At 36.8% G+C, this 24,210-nt stretch overlaps 1 protein-coding gene across 2 annotated transcripts; it reads right to left on the reverse strand.

Annotated features, from left to right (window-relative positions):
- Window positions 1-8,182: 8,182 nt before the first annotated feature.
- Window positions 8,183-23,221, reverse strand: LOC132045348 (uncharacterized). 2 transcript variants are annotated; one of them, XM_059435913.1, is made up of 11 exons: window positions 22,564-23,219; window positions 22,259-22,486; window positions 22,009-22,130; window positions 21,623-21,683; window positions 21,343-21,483; window positions 19,894-20,001; window positions 18,246-18,474; window positions 17,897-18,148; window positions 15,796-15,939; window positions 13,954-14,106; window positions 8,183-8,519 (listed from the first exon to the last, which is right to left on the reverse strand). In XM_059435913.1, the coding sequence occupies exons 1-9, from the start codon at window positions 22,822-22,824 to the stop codon at window positions 15,857-15,859; spliced, it is 1,485 nt and encodes a 494-aa protein (XP_059291896.1). In that variant the 5' UTR covers window positions 22,825-23,219; the 3' UTR covers window positions 8,183-8,519; window positions 13,954-14,106; window positions 15,796-15,856. The 2 variants fall into 2 exon arrangements, with proteins under 2 accessions (XP_059291896.1, XP_059291897.1); XM_059435914.1 differs by lacking the exon at window positions 13,954-14,106 and having other exon boundaries at window positions 22,564-23,221.
- Window positions 23,222-24,210: the final 989 nt, after the last annotated feature.

Here is a 24,210-nt window from a genome sequence, read left to right on the forward strand (position 1 = left end):
GCCGTGGACTAAGCAGAATAGAGGAAGGATACATAAAAAGATCTTGTGAATATGATCTTCCTCTCAAAGTTTAGGACTTTTTTATTTATGATGCTCTCGATTCACACAGTTCAACTTGAAGACACGATAAAATTAAAGATTATACAATGAAATTATTGTGCAATCAAACCAAATGAGAATTAGTCTACTTCAATTTCTCTACAGCCAAAAAGCTCTCAGCAAAATTGGACAAAAGTGGTGTCTCTTTATGTTTTTCTCTTTACCATTATTTGTCTGCCTTTCAACTTTATTTTTCTTTAGTTTTACTTATTTAGTTGGAATTTATGTTATAATTAAAATCATTAATAATCTAAATGAAATCTGAACAAATAATAAATAAATAAATAACACGTATAGTGCCAAAGGCTTTTGGGAGTGTGAACACATTTACGTAACATATAATGGGTGGGGTCTTATACAGTTTAGGGGGTGATATTAATGGGGCAATTGGCGCGAATGCCCCTCTTTTGGGCTGGTCTTTAGATTTTGCCCCTCAAAATGGTGCCAGTTTTTAATTTATGTTCTTCCGAGCAATAAAACTAACATAGTAAAAAGACATTACTACCCCCAATTACATATAAAACACAACAAAAATCGTTATTCTCAAATCCTTCTATCGTTAACCCGACCCAACTTCGTTCCCAAATCGATTTCTCAATTATTCAAATCGTTGTTTCAAGCCGTATTTCTCCATTGATTTTTGTCACTACAACATCGGTAAAAGGTACAAATCTTAATTCAACTCAATTTAACGATTTTATGGAGTTTAGATTGTTAATATTTGAAAAAGATCATCTTCTATGACACTCGATTATTAAGAAACGAGATGACATACGGCTCGCATTGAACATTACGCACTATAAAATTATTCGGAAAATAGAATCGATTGGATTTAATGCTTTGCTCCGATTTTAATTACTTTATACCTTAATTAAATTAGTATACAATGCTTATTTACTTGAAATTGTAATTATAGTAAATTCAATTTAAATCGAGCAATGCTTATCGATTTAAACTTGAATTAAGGTAAAGCGTGTGCAAATTTAGAACAAGTATGCCGGAGGAGGCAAAAAGTTCAATTTGCAAAAGAGTAAGTATCAGAGCTAACGCAATGTTTTGAACCAATTTCATAACAAGTATGCGGAGAAGGCAAAAGTTACGGTTTATGTAGAAGTATAAATTAGTCCGATTCGCATTATCATCAAGAAAACAAAAATTCATTATGCGGAGGAGGCAAAAAGTTCAATTTACAAAAGAGTAGAGTATGCCGTTAACGGCAATGTTTTGAACCAATTTCATAACAAGTATGCGGAGAAGGCAAAAGTTAAGTTTATGTAGAAGTATAAATTAGTCCGGTTGAGTCAATCCTCTAATTGGAATAACTTGCTGAGGCATTTGATTTTATTTGGATGAAGGTAGGAGGTTTTCATTTTTTTAAATTTTTTTTAACCAAAAACAATTCTTTGCATTATCATCGACAAAACAAAAAGTGCTTATGTCGGAGGAGGCAAAAGTTCAATTTACGGGGTAGAGTATGCCGTTAACGGCATTGTTCTGAACCACCTTAATAACAAGTATACGGAGGCAGCAAAAGTACAATTTACAAAGTAGTAGAGCATGCCATCGGCAAAGTTCCGAACAAACTTCGAACAAGTATGTATATATATATATATATATATATATATATATATATATATATCCACAAAACATAAAATCCTAACTTCATAAGTACCAAACTACCATCATCAGTTCTAATTTCACGTGTACCCATTCCAAATTGCCCCATCGTCAACTTGGCCGGTGTCTTTGGAATAACCTCCGCCTTACAAATCGTAATTCTCTTCGTAGATCATCATTTTCTCTACTTAGAGCACCGTAAAGAGCCCTCGGAAAATCTATATCTCTTTTGATATCGGCAATTTCATGAGTAATTTGCAAATTTGCAATATTAGGATGGATTTGGTTATGAGGATGGGCATGTTCATGTGCTTGCCGTGGCACTCATTAACATGTACAATATGTTGATTTTGGTTCATTTTGTATGTGATTATATCTGGTTTTCGAAGTAAAGTGTTTTTTTTTCCTCTTCAAAGTTGTGTTGGTTTATATAAGTATAAATTAGTCCATTTTAAATTGGAATAAGCTGTTGCATGGATTTGATTTAAATTGGATAAAGACGAGAGGAGGTTTTCGGTTTCATGAAAATAAACTGTTGCAATTTCATTGGAATAAGCATTGCGAAACGATTACTCCGTTTTGAAGAATCTTTGGTAGCGGAGAACTTCGTTTACAAAATGGTAGAGTATGCCGTTTCGGGCATACTTCATGACATTACATACAAAGCAGTTCTGGCTGGGGAAGGCGAGAACTTAAATTTTCAAAACTAACAACTTAAATACATTTCATTTTGGTTTTTTTCTCAAGTGAATCTCTCTTCAAAGGGGAAGTTTAACAAAAAAAAATGACACCCAAGATGCATACGTAGCCTTGACGGCAAATGGGCGCGCCTACAATTATGTTAATCATGAAACCAAGCTAATACTTGTCAATGATGGTGTAAATTTTCAACAATTCACTCAACGGATATTTGCGGGGCATACACAACATACTCGGCAAAAAAAAAAAGAGGCCAACATATGGTTTGACACCGGTGAGAAAACATCAAGGGATGCGTGTAAAAACGACATTGATCTTCACACTTGCTTGTACCGCTCAACAACAATGACAACTTCGGGAATTCCCGTTTCATATTAGAGTTCGATTCAGGTGATGCGAAGAGACAACCCATTACAAGAACATCATAATGAATCTATCTAACAACGAAGGACAAACCATAGAGAAATTGACGGACAACTCATTGCTTATGGAAGACATGTCGAAGTTGGATTGGATGACGAACAACACGGCTACTTATTGGACATAACCTTGGGATTACAACGAGCGAGCGAGATAGTAACTCCTAACCGGACACCTCGGCGGCTACGATGGCAACCGCCAAACATTGAGCAAGTTGTAAACAATGACCTTTCTCAGCATCCAACTTCAATGAATGTTGTATCACTTACTCCGAGCATGACAGTTGAAGAGACACAAACACAGCCATGCAACAAAACAAAGACACTAAAAAGGAAGAGGATACAAAATGATACACAAATTTTGACACGTAGTACATCGATTGATCAAATAGAAGTTGGCATTTTATTCAAAGACAAAGATACAGTGAAAAAGTGCATGAATAACATTGCAATTACTCGTCATCAACAGTACAAGGTAGAAAAGTCATGCACGCAACGGTATTACATCAGATGTGTTGATCCAACCTGCATTTGGCGTTTCCACAGTTCAAGGTTCAGAGGATCAGAACTTTTCAAAGTAGTTAACTTTGAAAAGAGACATAGTTGTTCAATAAATTTCATCACCCTCGACATGAGGAATGCAACTTCAAAAGTCATAGCGGAATACATTACGGACCAGTACGCCATACGCTACAAGAGATAACACCCAATTTGTCATTGAAGAAATGAGAAGCGAGATATGGCTTGCACCTTCGGTTACCACAAAGCATGGCGTTCCCTCCAACACGCTTATAATGTCATAAGAGGAAGCCCGGAAAATAACTACACACTTCTCACGCAATATCTTCACATGATGAAATTAAGAAATCCTGGAACGATTGCTAACATCAAATGGACTGACAATAAGTTTAAATATGCTTTTCGCGTATGGAGCATCGATTGAGGGTTGGAAAACCGTGACCGATGATGGTGGATGCAACCTTCTTGAAATCAAAATACCGCGGTATGCTCATGATCGCCAGTAGCAAAAGATGGAAACAACAGCATATTTCTCTCGCATTTGGTATTGCGACTCGAGAATAATGAATCCTACGGTGGTTCTTCGGACACGTGAAAAAGGTGTTTGGCACGCGCAAAGACCTATCAATTCTTTCCGATCGCCACTCGTCAATTAACCGCAATCAAAGAACTGTATCCGGATACCCGGCATGGAATATGCATCTACCACGTGGAGAAGAACTTTAAAATATTTCCCGTCCGAGCGATCCTATCCTTTGTTCTACAATGCGGCAACTACTAAACGGGCGAGAGAGTTTCGTACCTATATGTCACGAGATACAACAAATCGACCCAAAGGCTACGAATACATAGAAGAAGAACCACGGAAAGATGGGCACGTTCATTCCACACCAACGGGCGTTACAACATGCTCACAACAAACAATGTCGAGACAATGAATTACGTATTGAGAAGCAAGGGAGTTGCCAATAATGGCATGTATTGATTACATCCCGAACAAGCTCAAAAATTGGTTTTACCGGAGAGAAAATTGGACGCAGGGACCGTCCCATGACTCGACGTGTTGAGGGTGAAAAGATTACGCGAAAAGATAAGTAGAGGCTTCACAATGAAAGTAAGTACATTTTACCAACACATGACTTCAATATTAGATTGGTGAGCAATGAATAGTTTAATTTTAACCAAACACAAAAGTTATCTTTGGATAAAGGAAAAACTATCACCCTATTTTTATACTTAGTTATTAGGAAGGAAGCGAAACTTATATTAACTAGCATGGAATTATCTTGGGTGAGGCATAACTATTACCTTTTTTTTATGCTCACAATGAAAGTAAGTAGATTTTACCAACACACACTTCAATCTTAGTTTTATGAGCAATGGATAGTTTAAAATTAACCAAACACAAAAGTTATCTTGGACAAAGGAACAACTATGACCTATTTTATACTTAGTTCTGTAGGAAGAGCGGAGAATATTATTTTCAATGTACGGGAAGTATGCGGAAAAGGGCATAACTCTCGTATAATCTGAAAATTGCCACAAAAAATATCACTCATTTATATTGTCAATTTCACGGGTAGAAAACATAACTCCCGTCAAATTTGTTGTGAAAGATGAAGGATATCAATACAATGTAGAACTGAAGAATATGACTTGTGAGTGCTTGGAGTTCCAAAGCCCCGACGAGTTACCGTGCACACGTACCATGATTATAGACAAAAGAAGTTTGCCAAAATCTACATGTAACAATGTGACCGGTTCAAGAAACAAGCCAAGAGACATACGAAAAGGTGAAATACTATCGGTTGGAAATCAAGACTCATGGATTATTCCACAAAACATTATGGATATTAAAATAATGCCTTTGATGTTAAAATAAGACACGGAAGAAAACAAACAAAAAGATATCGCCCAAGAAGAGAATCGACAAAGTACACGTACGGATGTGGTAGATGCAAGTTCTTTGGACACACTAGAACAACTTTGTAACCACGATCCGGTCATCCTCTCGATCCATATTAAGACGATACGGGAAGACGAAATTGTCATCCTAACATCACACCTCTTATACATGGTTTATATGAATTGATCTTATGATTCTTGACGCATAATGCGCACTACTTGCACGAAAGAAATGGCAAAACTTTGGTAGTACTAAGACCGAGACTTAAGCTTTTTATCAATCACACATTTATTCTTAATTTCCGTCCATTCTTTCTTTTATTATTTTCTTTTACTAAGTTGTTATCTTCTTGTTGTTGATAATAAAAAACTATATAAGAAAGAGATAAATGTCCACTACATGAAATCTACAATTCTCTACCATAAAACATTGAGGAAAAAGAAAAAAAAATCATCAAATTTAATTATCCGATTTTATAATTTATGCCTCTGTGGCGGGTATAACGATTTTGCTGGGGAAACAAAATTGGTATCTCAAATACTACATCTGGTAAGTTTAATAGATGTATGCCTTGGGACATAACAATATTATTCTCTCTGTTGTTTTCATGTTTCACATTTATGCGGACCGCGGGTCTTTGCTTACAAAATAAATAAGTATGCCGTTAGCGGCATACTTATGGGCTTTGTTGCTTATATAACATTTTTAAAATCTTTGGAAAATTGGATAAAACATTGACACAATACAATTAACACTAAGTAAAATATTTCATTCATTCATAGCAAAAATTCATTCATACTAAAACAACCATTATGGCGTCTCGACTAATCCCGATAAAATGCGTTAAATTTGTTCGAGAAAAGTTAAAAACGTTTTATCTTTGTTTTGATTTTTAGGTATGGGTGGAACTTGTTCATAAAATGAGGAACTATGCCGACCCGGCAAACTCCTAATAAATAACCACCATAAATTTGGTTTTCAACAAAATAACAGCTTTCCGTCACAAATAATCCCCAATAAATGCATTTTAATTTGGTCAAATAACTTCAAATGGTTTGTCTTTGTTGTTGGTTATGGCAAGTTTTCTTAACTTAAATTCGCCGGGAATGGGCGGAACTTCTATTTACATAATGAGAAACTATGCCGACCCCGGCAAACTTCTATTATATAACAACCATGAAGTTGTGATGGAAACGGTATAACTTGGATTTTCAACAAAATAGCGAACTTTTATGAACGAGAGAAGTTGAGATTAAAAATGAACACCATCAAATTACAAAGGTGGTTAAAGTTGAAATTTATAACACAAAACAAAGCTTGTACAATCTTATAACATTTACAAAAAACACAAGGCGCAAAAAAAAAAAAACAAAATTACATAGTGCAAAAATAACTAAGACAAACTATTTTTTCCTTTCTTCACGGATCTTGCTCAACTAAAACAATCTATTTTTTTGCTTTCTTCACGGATCTTGCTCTCTTTTCATGTCATACTCACAAATACCTGCATAATAGAAGAAAGAACCAAAACACGTAAGATTGCATAAAAACAAAAATTATTAACAAGAAAACACCAAAAAACAAAGACACACATAAATTAACTTAATTCATGAAGTTATAAGACGAGCATAACTTTATCTTAAAACATAACCGACATAGTTTCAAAAACCAATAACTCTGGGACCGGCATATGTTGCCTCAGACAAACACAGTCTTCATGAAAACACAGGTTACTAAACAAAAAAAACACCAAAAATCTTAAACTAAAGCTTATAATCAGGAAAACATATAAACTATCATAAAAACCAAAAAATCATAACACATACAAAGTAACTTAAATCACGAAATTATGCCGGAATAGGCATAAATGTAGTTTCAAAAAACAAAAATTCGTAGAACAGGCATATGCCGCCTCGCACAAACACATTCTTCACAAAAACGATTATTAAACAAAAACAACGACAACAACATAAAATAGGCATTCACGTACAAAACTTCAAAGATTCAACGAAGAGAAAACCAAAACGCATATCAAAATCAACTAAAACATATTACGACATTCATAATACGACATTCAAAAAACCAAAATATATATACATGGGCAACGAAAACTAAAGTTCAAAAAATCATACGGACAACACTTTAACAAAACACTATAATTTTAAATCAAAAAGGATCACTTAAATATAAAAAACGACGAAGACAAAGATATCAATTCAACAAACAACAATTTAACATAAAAACAAATATTGAAACGAGCAAAAGATCCAAATTCGTACCTAAATTTTGGAACAGATAAGACAGACACAAAACAAAGGAGGAACGAAGAAGCAAAAAAAGAAAAGAAAAGGGCAAATGACGAAATAGAAAGGGTTTTAATGGGGTAAGGGTAATTTCGTCAAAAAACTTTCATTAAACAGGCGGCAGGGGCAAAAATTAAAGAAGGCATAAATGAGGGGCAAAATATAAAGACCAGCCCAAAAGAAGGGCACTCCGCGCAAAAAAATGATATTAATGAGGTATAGTTTAAGTATGAAACTAAAAAAAACGTGATAGTTTAGGTGAGTTTAGCACCTTAAAGTTAGTGTTCAAGTGGGATAACGTAAAGTCAGAATAGCGAAACTAATAAAAACGCAATTATTTAGTGAGATTCTGATTCATTATCTCAAATTTTATTGTAGTTAATTTAATTTACGAACCATACTCAGCAGTTCTTATTGAGTTCCTCATCGTAAGCACTTCCATACTCCGCACGCTATCCAAGTCACTGGTTTGAATCGAGTTAAGTGATCTCAATTGCTCTCCCAATGTTTTTACTGGAGTTAATCGGGTAGTCAATTTGTATATTTAATGGCTTGTCAAATTATAAAAATAGTAGCTAGTGCTAAATGCCATGCAATAGTGTGATTAGCTGGATGAAATGGAAGACTAGGGAAATTGAAAATAACATTACTGAAGTCATCTCAAAAGATATACTCCAATGTTCTGATATTCAGGTAAAGTAAAAGATGAAAAACAATGGTAATTGAAGTACAAGTGATACCAAGGACTAGTGCTTAGTGTAAGACTCGGATATATAACCACTGGGGTATACTAGAGAAGCCCAAGTGTTAAACATAATTCTTCAGAACCGAGTATTGGAATATTATGGATCTAGATAGAATATTTATGATATTGAAGATTCATACAACTGACCACAACTACCTTGGAATTAAGGCATAATCATATTTTCATCTAGTTGACTTGCCCTCCAGATTCACCTGTGACACAGCAATCAGTTAAGAGGGGTCCCACAAACTACAACCCATTAAAATATCAGAATACAAAGTTTTAACATATAAACTCACATACAGGTACAGGAGCTGCTATAATCTCACGTCTTTTTGACACTAAGACCCAGTTTTGAGTTATGTGGATGTACTATGAAATTGATGTTTTACTGTTTTTAATTAAACTAGTTTCTAGACGTGTGTTGCACGTATATCTCTTGTTAGAGTACAAAGCTCTAAAATAAAATGTTGATATATAAAACATCAAAAGAAGAACCTGTGATTTTTCCGGACCACTAATAACTATAGAAGAAGGAAGACGAGGCAATTTGAATCCCTGCTTATTTAATGTCTGGACGTGCAATAAACATGAATTTGACACTCCTCACAGTGAAAGTGCTCTTGTTGTTGAGCATCCATACAGGCTTGTCGGGGAGATCTGAGGCAGCATTGTGAGGTTCCAAAGTCTTTAAAAGAGTGGCTAACCTATCAATTTCCCCGTCATTAAGAGCTCTTCTGAATAGCAATTTCCAGCCTTGATGACTCCAAACCTGACTCACGTGCAAGTGAGGAGGGCATCAAGAACTGTATTTATTAGAGTTAGTCTGTCTCCCAACGATAGATATTGACATTTCCATCTTGCTAACTTTTTAGCACAACTCTCCACCACTTCATTCCAGATTTCCTTGGATTTGCTCTTCGCACCAAGAGGCATTGCAAGGTATTTGGATGGTAATGAACCCAACTGACAACCAAGGTTCTCAGGAAAAAAAAGGAAGATCAGGGGGCCTGATTAACTGGATACAGAATGAACTTGTACCAGTTCACATGGAAGCCAGAGATACCTTCAAAAATGGTGAGAATTGCCCTCAGATGTGTCTAATTTGCCAAACTTTAGCATCACAAAAAACTAGGAAGTTATCACCACATAGGAGGTGAGTAACCTCCGTAGTTCCACCCGTGGTGTCTCTGGTACAAGATCATCTGATCAAGTTATTGGAGTTGGCTATTCTAAGCATATGGTTAAGGCCTTCCATAGCCAGTATAAAAAGAAAAGGGAACAAGGGATTCCTCTGCATTAGGTCCCTCCTGGATTGGAAAAATCCCTCAGGATTTCCATTTACCAAGACAAAGAATTTGGCAGTTGAGATACAAAAACGGATCAATTAACATAATCAGAAGTCTTTTCAATGTCAAGTTTGCATAGTAGTTCAGGCGTTTTTTGTTGAAGCCTGGAATCCACCAATTCATTAGCAAGTACAATTGCACCCATGATATGTCTGCCTTTAATATAAGTCATTTGATGTTCATCTACAAGCTCTGCTATTACAGATTTCAACCTCGCAGTGATGAGCTCAGAGATAATCTTGTAGATTCCTCCCCCCCCCCTCTAAGACAAACCCCTGAGCTCTTCTACTCTATTCTTTTCGGGAATCAATGCAATGAAGGTGGCATTGAAAGACCTCTCAATGCATTCATTCTGGTGAAAGTTATGAATGGTTTGCATGATATCATCTCTGAGATACACTCCAAGTTTTGAAAAAACCCCAATAACCCATAGTGAAGCCATCAGGACCTGGGGGTTTGACCAAAGCACTTTTGTTAATAATCTGGAGGACTTCTGCCTCACTAAAAGGTCTTTGTAGCCACACTTGTTCATCCTGAGTGATTTTGGCAGAGCTTGAGAATTCAAAAGTTGGCCTCCATGGTTCTGTTTCTTAGTAAATATTCTTGTAAAAGTCTACTATCGCCATTTGAATGTCTTCAGGATGTGGCACCTCTCCTCCATTGACAACTAATTTGTCAATTGTGTTGTATCTCCTGCGGATTCTCTGAGAAAATGTAGTATTTTTGTCTCCCAATTGTGACCACAAGACACCTCTTCCTTTTTAGCATGTTTTCTAATTCAACAAGCACGGTGGCTCTGATCATCATCTCATCTTCATTAAGGTCCCGAGCATCTTGAGCCTGATCCACATCAGCCAACTCATTCAAGAGGTTGTTTTTTTGTTCATCATTTCACCAGAATTTGTCTTACTCCATTCCTTTAGTTTTCCTTCAAGCAATTTCAATTTGGTGCTAAGCTTGTGATCAGGGCAGTTATGGACCACAAATCTTGACCACCAATGTTGTATCAAATTAGTAAAACGTTCTACTTCAAGTCACCAGTTCTCAAATTTGAAGTAGTTCTTCTTCTGTCCCCAATTGCCACATTCAAGAAGAGTAGGAGTGTGATCAAATAGTTCTATAGGGAGAATTCTTTGTCTGAAAGCTTCCTCCCAGCCCACTGAAAAGAGGACTCTATCAAGCTTTGCTGCACTTTTGTGGTTTATCCCTCTGAACCATGTGAAACAACCACCATTAAGAGGACGGTCAACCTGTTCCAAATCTTCCATCTATTCAGAAAAGTCAGTCATGGAGTTGGTAATTACTGTCCTATTTCCTCTTTCATGCATAAATCTGTTGGGGTTGAAATCACCACAGACTACACATGGTCCCTCCCATAGACCTCTTGAAGTTGCAATTTCCTCCCAACAAAGTTGCTTATCAATTCCGGAATGTGGAGCATAAACTCATGTGAGACCCCAACTGAAGAGTGGCTACTGGTTCCACATCATGAATTTGCATGATTTGCAAATTTTGGTCTTTAGAGTGAGTCTGCATGTCTGGTGTTGTTTCAGTGATCGGCAAAATCTCAATATCTTTGTCCTTGGTTGTTTCTTTATTTTGTGAGATGGTGGGGGACTGTGGGGGTGATAACAGTGGAGGAGTGATAGAAGTTTTGAGGCTAGCCGCTTCTCACTGGGCAAAAGAATGGAGAAATGTGGCGGCAATTTCTTTCGGGACTGTTAAGAGAGGATTTAGATTGAAATGAGCAGAAGAGGGCAGATTTCGCATGGTTCTAATTTGATCCTCATGTGCTAGAGCATGTGCTTCATTAAAACAAGGGTCATGAGCATTTTTGCCCCTATTTGTACTTTGCCTTTAATTTTTGCCCCTCAAATGAAATTTATGCCTCCTGAGACATAAGTTATTAAGGATCCCGCACAAGTTGTACCGGATTCCTTAAATAACTTATGCCCTGGAAGGCATAAGTTCTATTTGACAGGAAAAAATTAAAGACCAGCCCATTTGAAGGGAAAATCGTGCAATTTTTTGTTAAAACAAAGATCCTGAGATGTGGACTCTCTAAGTCGGCCCAAAACCTCAGACTGATTTGGGCCCAAAAAATTAGGACCCATGAGTTGTGTGGCTGTTTCGTGGGATTGATAAGGTTTCTCATGTGACGTGTGCTCAAGTGCGCTGTTTTAAAAATAGAGGTTTGACCTACAGGTGTATTTGCTGACAACTCTCTTGAAATCTGCTGGAAAAAATTTATTGCTCTCCTTTCTTCTCCCAAGGACGCTTAACTTCGGAGTTCTGATGAGATCCGACACGTTAGTGCTGGTATGATCTCAGTTTGGGTGAAATTTGTTGGTCTACCGCTACACCTCTGGTCGCAAAAGACCTTCAAAACATTGGGTGATTACTGTGGAAGTTGGCTCGAGATGGAAGAGGAGAAACACAAATTCAGAATCATCTCAAATGGGCTAGAGTCAGAATTAAAGTCGATGGACGCAATATTCCGAAGGAAGTAACATTAAAAATGGAGGGTTTACTTTCACGATTCAAGCTTAGGCTGAAATTACGGCGACTTTCTGTGTTGGAGAAGAAATTGGCGAGAGTAGTAGTAGGATGGGTGACCCCCTGGAAAGTCGTGTTGCATCCCTCCTTTCTACCTCCACGAGGTAGGGGTAAGGTTTGTGTACACTCTACCTAGCCAGACCCTACCTGTGGGATTACACTGGGCATGTTATTGTTGTTGTTGAGTTTGCTTTTTGGGACTGTTATGTTGCCCCTGAAGTCAGTGTCCACCAACTCTGGAAGCTGGGAACTTTTTCCATCTCCAGATGCCGTTCATGACCAGTTCAGCAGTGGCTTTGGCTGCAAACTCGAGGAGGAAAGAGTGGTTCCCCATTTTGTAAATATTCAGTCTGTTGGCAAGGTTCCATAAAGACTGAGACCAGCTTCTAATATCAGAGAGAGTGGGGAATTCCGAGTTGTTTGCATTAAATTTGCATACCAAACATCTGTTCAAAACTTAGTTTTGTGACTGATTAAAAGCCTCATCAACCCGCAAGGGTGGTTGAGTTGGTTGAGCATGGGGCTTCCATAGTGGAGGTCTCAGGTTCGAAACCGCTGCCTACAACAGCAGTGGATTTGCCTTGTGAGTCGAGCTTGTCGCACGGGGTATCTCTTCTGTGTGGTTTGCGGGCTATTGCACAAGAACGGGATTTACCCTGTGCGCACCCGATGCTGTGGGTTCCCTTGTCATTAAAAAAAAAAAAAAAAAAGCCTCATCAATGCAAATGATTTTGCCTTTTTCCAGTCCCAAACCAACCTGAATCTGAGTTTGATTTAACTCCCTACCAACCATTTACTGCCTCTGACCGCATCAGCAAAAGGGATGCTGTACTCTATTAATCAGGACTCGAATGAGAAAGGTTGAGAAGGGTGAGCATAATGAACCTGGACACCTTGTTTACAATATCATTCCAGCCCGTATTAAAAGCTAACTCAGGGATGATTAGGACCGATCTTCTTCCTCGTAGGCTGACAATGCTAATGTATCTCCCAACCTTTTTTTTTTTTTTTTTTTTTTTTTGAGAATAGTAACATTAATGTATCTCCCAAACCTGTTGTAAGAAAAATTTTGTCTTTTCTCTTCCATCTCCTGACCATGTTGCCCTGAAATTTCGAGGCTTCCATCATGACTCGGGCTAGCCATTAATTGGTAGCTATGTTGAAGGTTGTTCTCCTAATGAAAGCTCTGCTTCTTTCAGTCCAGTCGAACAAAAGATCAGCTGATTCTAATAATCTCGTGATATAATATGATTTAAAGCCCACCGCGAAGAAGATGGTGTTATCCATCTTGAAAGGAAGAGGAAGGAGAGGGTAGTCGTTTTTTTTTTATTGAAGGGTGGCCGTATTACTATAATGAACAGCACAAAGGAGCTCAATACTGACAATAAAAAATCCTCCAAATACACAATTACGTATTTTCATATTCAATTTGTTTCAATCTTCTCCCCACCCCAACTCCCTCCTAATTAGTGCCTATTTCTTAAGGTTCTTCATTCATACCAGAACGACAATGGAGTTTAAAGAAGAGCAGAGATGTATAAAGTCCATTGTGGCAAAGTTGAAAACCTTTAGCAGGGTTTTCAAAAATGCTCCCACGTCCCCCGAGAGTCTCTCTTGCCTACTTCCTAGTATTGTAGATTCACCTCTTTCCAGTACCTAAAATACATGTAGACTCACCTAGCCGGAAAAATGTAGACTTTAAAATACATTTTTTATTTCTAATTAATCAAATGTAATATACCTGGTTTTTCTTCTCTTTCCACCTTTTAGCCTTGTGTACGTATAATCTTCACTTTACGAGCAATCACATGAGAATCCAAAGTGCTTCTAACTTTTCACCCTTGCAACATAACCGATTTATTTCACCTTTTGTCGATAAAAACAGATGCTCTTGCTGCAAGATATATAGTGGTTTGGGGAAAAAAGAAACGGTAAGATATAAACCTGAATGAACAACACGTTACAATTCAGAGTTGGTAGCTGATTTGGTCATGTATTAAATTAGTCAAATGTACTGATATCCATTTTTTATAGCCATGAAGGGTCATGTTGGTTAACAGACTACGAAGGTATCTGACATCCGAGGCAATAGAACAGTCCCAAAAAGCAAACTCAACAACAACAATAACATACCCAGTGTAAGCCCACATGTGGGTCTGGGTAGGTAGAGTGTACGCAAACCTTACCCCTACCTCGTGGAGGTAGAAAAGAGGGATGCAACATGAGGACTTCCCAAGGGGTTACCCACCTAGTACTACTCTCTCCCAACCACGCTTAAAGCCGGAAAATGTATTTTAAAGTCCACATTTTTCCTCATTAAGCTACTTAACTAAAGGACCAAGAAGAAAAAAATTGTGGTAACAAAATGTATGAGCTACTGAAAAAGTTCTTGTCTATAACTTTTCACTCATTTTCTTTCATTGAAGATCATCCAAGTCTTTAGGCTTCAATGACATAAACATTTCTTCTGATTCCAGAACTACTAAGACATGGTCCTTTTCATTTTGGTTTTGGTATACCTGCTGCTAAACTTAGCTTAAGTGAAACATAGACCAAGTACTTTTCTGTGATAGTCGATTCATGTTTCATGATAACAATGTTCAGTCAGTTGAACTTTCTACTCTTGGTTGCTTTCCATTGTCCAAAAGTTTCTCTATGGTGTGTATATATCTGCTAGTTGCTTTATAGTCAGACATTATACAATCACCTTATGTCATACATATTCTCGTGGACTAAAGGTAGGATTATAGATATCATTCATTCACTAGTTTGTGTCATTTTGATTGTAAAATCTGCAAATCATTATATCTCAGTGGCTGAAAATTTGAAGTTATAGGACTCCGTAAATTGCTCGGTATTCTCTCCCTGATTTCTCCACTCATATACTTCTACAATAAGGGATTTATCGGACTCCATCCTTAACTTGCCCAAGCTGATAGCGATGAGTTTTAATTGTTCAAGTCTTGAAACTTTGATTTGCTGAATTCTGACACCTTGCTTCTTACAGGACAGAATTACGACTAAAACTTAATGCCAAACTATGTAGTTAATAAAAATAATGAAAGAAAATATGAAATTACCTTTTCGGTTTTAATGAGAGACTCTCGTATAAGTTATGATGGTTATGTGATGCATAAAATAAAATTTCCTATTAGCTATCTAATAGATCAGCAGTAAATGTTTTTTGATATTCAAGCAGACATAACAAGCCTTAACAAGCCTTCTGGCGTAGTATCATTGTTAATTGGCTAATGATATCATGGTTTTCATAGAAGTGTGACTACAATTGTGAAAATAGGTTTTAGCCACAAGGCATGCTTTGATGGAAAGAAGTTACAGATTTCTAGAGTACAAAACAAATGCATTAAAAATCTGTACTTTTGGTGTAATAGCAGTACTATAGATAGGATGGAGAAGTAATTGGACTTTTTACACTTGCTAGGAGATAATATGTAATATGGATTAAAGAGTTTGCTGCTAGGTCCTGTACTTTTTTCTGTACCAACTTGGTACTTTCTTAATAAAATCTTTACTTATTAAAAAAAAAGGTTTTAACCACAAAAAAGGAGGTTGTCGATAGTACCTGATCATGTATCACTCAATAGCCAGCATTTAATCTCAAGGCTACAAAGTACTCAAAATCTTCAATCGTGCTTGCATTTGCAATGGCATCTCTTGCAACATGACCTGACCGCACAGAGGAGTCCTATGGTTGCAAGAAGCAACACTGCAAAAATTGGAACCACCACAATCAGAACATGGAAATTCAACATGAAAAGGTATATCAATATTAGCAAAGGCCTCACAAGTTGCACCGATGCCTTTAACAAGCCTAGTACGGCCTAAAATGTAAACAAAGCCTTTAGCAGGAAAAAGTGCCTGGATATATAGGTATTTATAAGTCAAAAGTTACCTCATTCTTGAGTATAATTTGTTAATGTACTTTGGCCATTCGTACGTCACACTCTATTTGCTGGAAACATGATGCTTATTTCAATACCTAAGTTACCTTATTTTATCACTTTCTCCTTGCAGTCCTCTTAAAGAATGAGAACAGGGTAAGTTCTACATTAGGAGTCTTTTTATACTGATTTAGACCCTATTTGTCGGTAGGTTGACAGATTCAAAATCACATTAGTAGCATAAACAAGTATCAGGACAGATTTTGGTCAAAACTCTTATCCACTCCTGAATTAATCTTTGATCTTTCTTAAGCCATATAACTCATAATCACAACACCTTGGTTACCACACACATGGAAAGTATAATGGTATATCGTTTATCACTTTAATTTTGATATTCTTTCTTCTTGTAAATTAATGACTACAGATTTTGGAAATAAAGAGCTTATAGAAAAGTCAGATAAGGAACACTTTATGGCTCACTCCTGAATAAAAACGGTAAAAGATGTGAAGTCTGTGATATGACTGTCCAGCAGCCGCCATGTGCCTTTTTTAAAGAACTTAAATGGCAGCAATGTCATACTTGGTCCAACTCCAATCTCAGGGGAGTAGAACTCCTTTTAGGAAAAAAGGAATGATGTTGCGGCTATACATTGGCAGAGTAATAATTGAAGGTTTTTGGTACGAAACATAAAAGCTAGGAAGCATTCAAAGCCCTTTTAGTCCAAGTTTGTTTTATCCAGTTTTTCAAGACGAGGTATGTAGTCAACAAAAGCTTCCAGCTTGAAAACATTTGCCATGGTCTTGTTACACCAAAAACTAAGCAATTCACTTTTGTTCCAAATTAACAACATTTTCCTTTTTGTCTTCAAAGCATTCCTTTCTCTCCATGTGACCACCACACCACAGAGGGGATCTTTTAGTCATATTTTATGTAATGAATCAATGTGTTTACTTGAGTTTTTTAATGTCGGGAGTACAAAAAAAAAAAAAAGTTTAGTTGCAAGATTGCATTTGCTGAAGTCTTTGATGCACTGAATACTTTTGAGATCTTTTTGTTCTGCACTAAACCTTCTGCCTATCCTTCATGAACACCTCTTTCCAATCATCGCAGAACTTTCTCCGTTGTTTCACCCATCAGATAATCTTCCTTGCCTGTTTTCCCACTATTTGATCCTAAATTAGCCTTAAAGATTGTCATGAATTTCCACATCAAGCACTATAAATTAATCACATTGGAAAGTAATGCACCTTTCATTCTGAGAAGGGGAAGACTGCTTCTGGCTACTACCTCCTACTTGCATAAAGATCATCCTTTCCAATTTCATATTCATGCATCAATTCTTGCCCAGATGGGCCATAAAGCCATAAGATCCTTCCAGTTCTTTAATTATTCGTTACTCTTTCCTCGACACCGCCTTCACACAAAGGACAGAAGATAAAAGGTTCTCCAACCTTTTGCCTTCCAACCGGATTGGAGGTCCAAAATGTTGCATTGGCGGCAAGCAAAGAGGAAAGGAAAGAAGGTGATATAGTAGTATGGAAAGCCAGCATATGGAATTAAGTGGCAGGTAGCATTTTTCACAAATGCAGATTAAAGCAATGCATGTGCGGAGGAGAGAACAAGAATAGACATGCAAGTAAAATACCAGACAACAAGCTAGAATTATTATCAGTTTGTATGGTACTCAATATTTGTTGAAGAAAGAGAACTTTTTTATGATAAACACATCAATCAGAACAGCAGTAAAAAAGAAAATGATGAGTTCAAAGGTAATTTACCAGCTAAAGCGGAAAAGAAAAATATTGCCAACCGATATCTGACAAACCATGGTGAGTCAACTTCAAGAGAGCAATACTTTTGAAATTTTTCTAAGCCAATGGTCATTTCGGAGTCAACCTTTTGGCCTTGGAGTTCTGTTAATGAGATTTTCAATGCAATCACTGGCAATCCCTTTTCATCTCTGATGTCAAACTTCAAACCTACTGGATCTGAATCCCAATTGATCTCAATGGTCCCAAAGTTTGGTTGACCTAGATTACATCCACATACTGAAGATTAATGATCTAGACATAAAGCTGCTATAGCATATATTTAAATGGGCACAGGAAACGGGTAAGAAATGCTAACCATAAGTGCACGAACGATATCTGCAGCTTTTGTCCTTTACTCGCATTATAGCTGGAGTTAACCATGCCAAAAATCTCACAACGAAATGCAGCGGTGGAGAGACTGCTTTCTCCACTGCTTGGGTAAGGCCACTTGATGTTATGTCATACAGGGGGTAACCAGCAGCACAATTATATCTTGCAATTTCTCCAAAGTGAACATCTCCGCTTATGAAGAAAACCCCTTCTCTCTATACAAGGAAAACAACTAAATCTATTATGTGTATAGCAAGAGGTATTAGACATCGCCAATCTTACTGATAACTGGGTATGAGAACCAGACAAAGCAAATCTGACTTCTGAATTAAACATGTAGCCCAAGGAAAAGACAAATATGTATGCAGAACTAAAGCAGGTGTTATTGGAAACGTCAATTTCCAGCTATGGGTTCCTCAAAGTTCCAGTTGGTCTAGTCCGCAATTCTTTTGCCAATTAGGACCATCAAATATGACTAATAATAGTATTACAATCAACACATTCTCAAAATACTCAAAAAGAAAAGATGTTTACAATATAAAAAGAGAAAAAGAGTCTACTGTTGCACCAATCTTCACCACCCCCAGGAAGCTCTCTTTCTTCATTCACTAGGGGATGTGTATCATAACTTAACGTGAAAGTTCCAAGTATGTCTTGTTAAAAGTGAATTTGTCTCAAAAGTTTCAATCTGTTGTGGACCATCAAGCATTATGTTGCCAAGACGTTGGAATTCAGCATTGCCGCAGGATGTTAGAGTTCCATATTGGTTGAGGATATGAGCGGTAATCTCTACATCATAGACAATTCTCACCTCATAAGCTACCTTTCGGGGTTGAGCTAGACCCAAAGTCTATTTCTCTTAACATGGTGTTATTTGCTAAAAAGTCAGTGAGAATTAGTATTGAGCTTTCTATACAGAGCCCAACATTTGGCAGCTAAATCAGTAATGGATCTACTCTAATACTATATTGAACCGTGGGAGCATCTCATCTAACTTAAACGTTTAGTTAAGGTAGTCAAAGAATCTGACTTGGTTTCGGAAGTGGCAAAGGTCCTGACATCAAGTCTCATTACCACCCATTATCAAAAGAATTCCTACGTGCTTGCCCAAGAAAAAAGAGTCAGGTCGCACGTGAGGCTCGCATTGCTAACCAAGCATAAATAAATAATTGTGTCCCCTCTCTAACAATTTAAGCTTTTCGATGAGTAGGTAACCCAACTCAACACACCGTTGGTAATTTGATGATTAACACTTTGCAAAAGAACACTTTTCTGCCAAGGCCTTGATGCAGGGGTAGGAGGACTGCAACAGGGTTAGCCTTGGGGGTGGGGCTGGAGAAAAAGAGAAAGGGGGTTACGGTTGCTGGCTGCATGTGGGAAAGGCAGGACGCAGTTAAGGGTAGGCTGAGGAAGAGTGAGGATCATAATGATTTGTTTTCTTCTTGTTTTATTTCTGATGGTTCACATAATATTATTCAGTTTTCGGCGTAGTCATCATTAATATAAGGACCATTTGTTAGTGATATAAAAGACCCAATAGCCAAAAACAGACTATAAAGATTCGCTTAAAATATTAATGAGATACAGTTGTGGGACTAACCGAATCTCTATAATGGGAAAGAACGATATATTACCTTACTATCAGATATCAACTTGAAAAGACGACTTTTTTCCCTTGGAAATCGTCCCCATGACTCTGTATAAAATAGAGGGCCAGTTGTAGCTGAATGATTTGATATGACCTGTGCAAATACGATGCAGCTCATTATAGGAAAGCACCTAGAATATTCATGTATGAGCATTTAAAAGCCATGCTTCTTTCTTCTTTTGCTGATTTTTGATACAGGCAGTGGGTTCACATATTAGTTTACATTCTCAATAACTGCACACAATTGTTTAAGGCTTTGATGCCCAAGGGCCTATCTAATTAAAATGGAAAAGAGGAGAACAAAGAAAAGTTTGATCAAATGAGAGAGCTGCTAATTACAAAGAATGATTTGCTAAGTTACATATCAAAATGCAAAATACCATTTCATGTCGTCTTTTATTGCCCTACAAGCACAACTTGTGTGCATGTTTGAATCATTAAATTCTGATAAGGCACATTTTAATGCCCCAAATCCAACATTGGCCCTTTGAATGTAATAGACCATAAAAAGTTTTGCGTACACTGTACCCTCCCCAGACCCCACATTGTGGGAATTTACTGGGTATGTTGTTGTTGTAGACCATAAAAAGTTGCTGATGTAAAATTACGCATTAAGGTCTCATAATTAACCCTTGTTGGACTAGGAATGCCCTAGTGAAACTGCAGATCGGTCCAATTCAATAACACCAAGCAGTGACCGACTATATAGTTCAATTGCACAACTTCTAGCAGCACCCCCCCCCCCCAACCCAAAACCAACACACACACACAAAAAAAGGTATAGTTAGTGACTTGCCGCTTGGCTCCAATTTTCTTCCCCTTTCCGGTAACACTGAGTGCACTAGTTGCATGGGATAGACCACGAAGCTCAAATGCCGTGAAACATGAATAATTTAAGATGCAAACAAAATGTTATTCACTAAGGAAACTGGAATAGGTCCACTATTGCTGCTCAAAAGTGCTTTTTAAATTAATTGGTCAAACAAAAACTGCTTCTCACCAAAACGTACTTTTTTGGAAAGCACTATTCAAAATAAGTTGATTTTAGAAGCTTGCCCAATAAGGCTATGAGTATATGTAGATTTACACAACTTCTACAGCAAAGGTAAACTAAGAAAGGATAAGACCTATCTAAACATAACCTAAGTACGGGAAGGAAGTTACAACAGTATCCCATAGAGTAGGAACTACTAGATCTAAAATTTAAAAATAGAGGTATCCTGAGTTACTATCAACTAGAAGGGAGGATTTATCGCTAACACATATTGAATTAATGCACATAGTAGTTTAATAACTCAGCAACTTACAATAGCAATGATTCACATTTGAACTTGATAACTGCAAATATAGCCACAAGTGCAAGCCATATGCTTCCTAGAATAAATAAATAAATAAATGACTTCTACAAACGTCAAGGTGAAAACATATCTGATACCTGAATAGATGATACAATAATAGTAATAGCCGTAGGAGAACCTTTCAACTCCCTCTCCAACCACATCCATTGTGCATCTCCTAAGATACTGCCATCACTAGAGACAGGATCTCTGTAATATCTTGTATCCAAAAGAATGACCTAGAGAAGACCATCCATTAGATCAAACGGTACTGAAGGACGTAAATAAAAATTAGTTTGTTGATGGTAATGATTGCAATTGTTTAAACAATATAAAGAATAATCTCATATAAGAAATTTCACATTAACATGAAGATACCTTAACATGTTTACCCACAGGACCAAATATGTATGATGCATAAACACCAGCTTGTTTGCGCCTAGAGAAAAAAGAATGGTGAAAAGTGACTGAAAAAAGCAATTTGAAAGAAGAACAGCAAGCTTAAAATGTCAACAGTTCCATTAGTTGGGACCGACAAGTAGCCACAGCAATGAAGAAATGAGGAATCAAACTATATGATCGATGAAAAAGGACACCATCCTAGGTCATAAAGGATTTTGTCAATTGAAGATCAACTTCTACTTTAGATTTCCACAACAAAAACCAAATAAGGAAGTTGGATAATTAACATATAAAGAAAGAATGAGAGAAGGACGGTTGACTCAACCACCTCTTGATACTATGAAGAATGAGGGATTGCTTACCGAGTACTTTCTAGCGGTTCATCCAGAAAATCAAGTAAAAGCCTTTGGTTAGTGATCTTGCTCTCAAATTCTTTTCCTGCGTCGTTTAATCCATAATCATGGTCATCCCAGGTGCCAATAACCTAAAAGATTCCAATATTAGAGATTATAAAAAATAATATAAGCCAGGGCCAAGATGTATAGGGTTCTTCATTTTCTAAACAGAAATGTTAGTGTATACATATAGTAAGAGATAGGAGTAGTAGAATACCTTAGTTTTGCGGGTGAGAGTAGAATATCCAGGAATGGTCTTAGCTTGATGATATCGGGACTTCATTTCGTGCTCAGAAGAAGGGTAAAACCTAGGGACATTCTTCCAGGGGCCAATAGTCCTCTCCTTTCCAAAAAGCTTGAAAGGACGTCTTATATCTCCGTAGATGTTGTCGCCCATCCAGATGAACACTTGAGGATCAAAACGGATTATTGCATCCCATATAGGCTGCCAGCCCACGGACGGAAAATGAGGAGTCTTAAGTTTAAAACCAAAAAAAAAAAAAAAAAAACAAAGAAACGAACCTGGGGAGCGCTTTGATTGGCGCACGATCCAAAAGCAATCCGGGAGACTATAGCAGCACTATGTCCGCTGCAGCATGACAATAATAGCACTATCACTATTGTTCCCCACCACCACCGCATGAATGCAATTGGTGACAACTTCACTTGCTTGTTTCTTCGCTGAATCAAAACTAAACCTAAGAGAGATAAACTGATCGAAAATATTCCGCCGAACTTGGTGTGCTGGGATCGAATTCCTTCCTCCCTTTTCATATTTGACATCCTTCCCCTTTCAAATTTGTGTAGTACAATGTAGGGGTCGTTTGGTTCAAATTGTAAGAGATATTATCTCGGCATAAAAAGAAAAAATCAAATCAAAACTTGAATTGAACTAGAAAAAAATTTGATATTTGTTTATCTGATTTGATTTTATCTTTTAAAGTTAAAACTATAAAGAAATTGGTTTCATTTTTTTCTCAGCCGACAAAAAATAGATTGAAAAAATCGAACCAAACCGTCTATATGAATACATATTGAAACGTATTATGTGTGTGTTGTAGCGCTCCTGAAAATTTCGGCGAGCTAAAAATATTAGAATTATCATGTTGCTGTAAGCAAATGCTTAAGTTTTAATATTTTACGGCGAGCTAAACTATTAGAACTATCATGTCACGTGTCATAGAATGTTAAGGATTATGATAGAATAAGGACGTGTCACGAAGTGTATAACACTATTCAGAATCAAGTTGTTCGGGAAAAGTTCACAAAAAGAGAGAACGACGAAATTTCAAAAAAAAAAAAAAAAAAGTAAATAATAATGTTGTCAAGTATGCAGCGCACAGCTAGCGCGCAACGCTCTGCCAGCACGCAAGGTAGGGGTAGCAAGGCAGTGCATGGGATGCGCTATGCTCACAAAACATGCAAGTGAAACGGGTCATTAGGAGCCCAACTCGAATAAAATGTGCATGTATGATCCTTTTAGTCCATATGTTGAAATTCTTACATTAATGTTGGAAATACTTTAACTTTGTGTTGGTATATACTGTGATGTTTAAAATTGAGAGTTTTATCTAAATTAAATTGCTAAAGATATTATTATTTTTAAATTGTTGGATTCTTTTTATACTATAAGCAAGTAGCCTACCTAGCTAATCGAGACCAAGGCCGTCTCAACAAGATTAGGGGCCTAAGGCCAAACTTCAAAGAGAGACCCTATTTTTATTAAAAGAAAAAATTGTGATATATATGTTTATTTAAAAGTCTATTTTTAAAGTTTTTTTAGATGCGAAGTCATTAATTAATATTTTATAATCGTCAAGAACAATACAAAGTTGATAACAATTTTTTCAAATCAATTTATTCTAAAAATTATTCAAGTGACAACAATATAGCTAATCAATCACGTCACTAAAAAAAATTCTTCTTCTTTTTTTTTTTTAATAAAAATTGTTTACTCCCTCTATCTCAAGTTTTGTGACACAATTTGAATTTTAGGAGTCAAATTTTATTATTTGTATCCGAATTCGGACATACAATCTTTAAGTTTTTTGAAATACAATTTACATATTTAGAAACTACATATAAAAATATTATAAGTCACAATAATTTTTTAAACAAATTAGCAATAAAACATGATAAAAAATGGGGCACGCCATCGCTTTAGTGGCC

Source organism: Lycium ferocissimum, unplaced genomic scaffold (genome assembly GCF_029784015.1).
Source record: "Lycium ferocissimum isolate CSIRO_LF1 unplaced genomic scaffold, AGI_CSIRO_Lferr_CH_V1 ctg653, whole genome shotgun sequence".
Taxonomy (NCBI): Eukaryota; Viridiplantae; Streptophyta; class Magnoliopsida; order Solanales; family Solanaceae; genus Lycium; species Lycium ferocissimum.

Coding starts and splice junctions, on each gene's coding strand:
- LOC132045348 (XM_059435914.1), bottom strand. CDS start 22,824: ATGTCAAATATGAAAAGGGAGGAAGGAATTCGATCCCAGCACACCAAG. Junction 21,684..22,008: donor GAACCGCTAGAAAGTACTCG/GTAAGCAATCCC, acceptor TTTTTTCTCTAG/GCGCAAACAAGCTGGTGTTT. Junction 21,484..21,622: donor CTGTGGGTAAACATGTTAAG/GTATCTTCATGT, acceptor GGTCTTCTCTAG/GTCATTCTTTTGGATACAAG.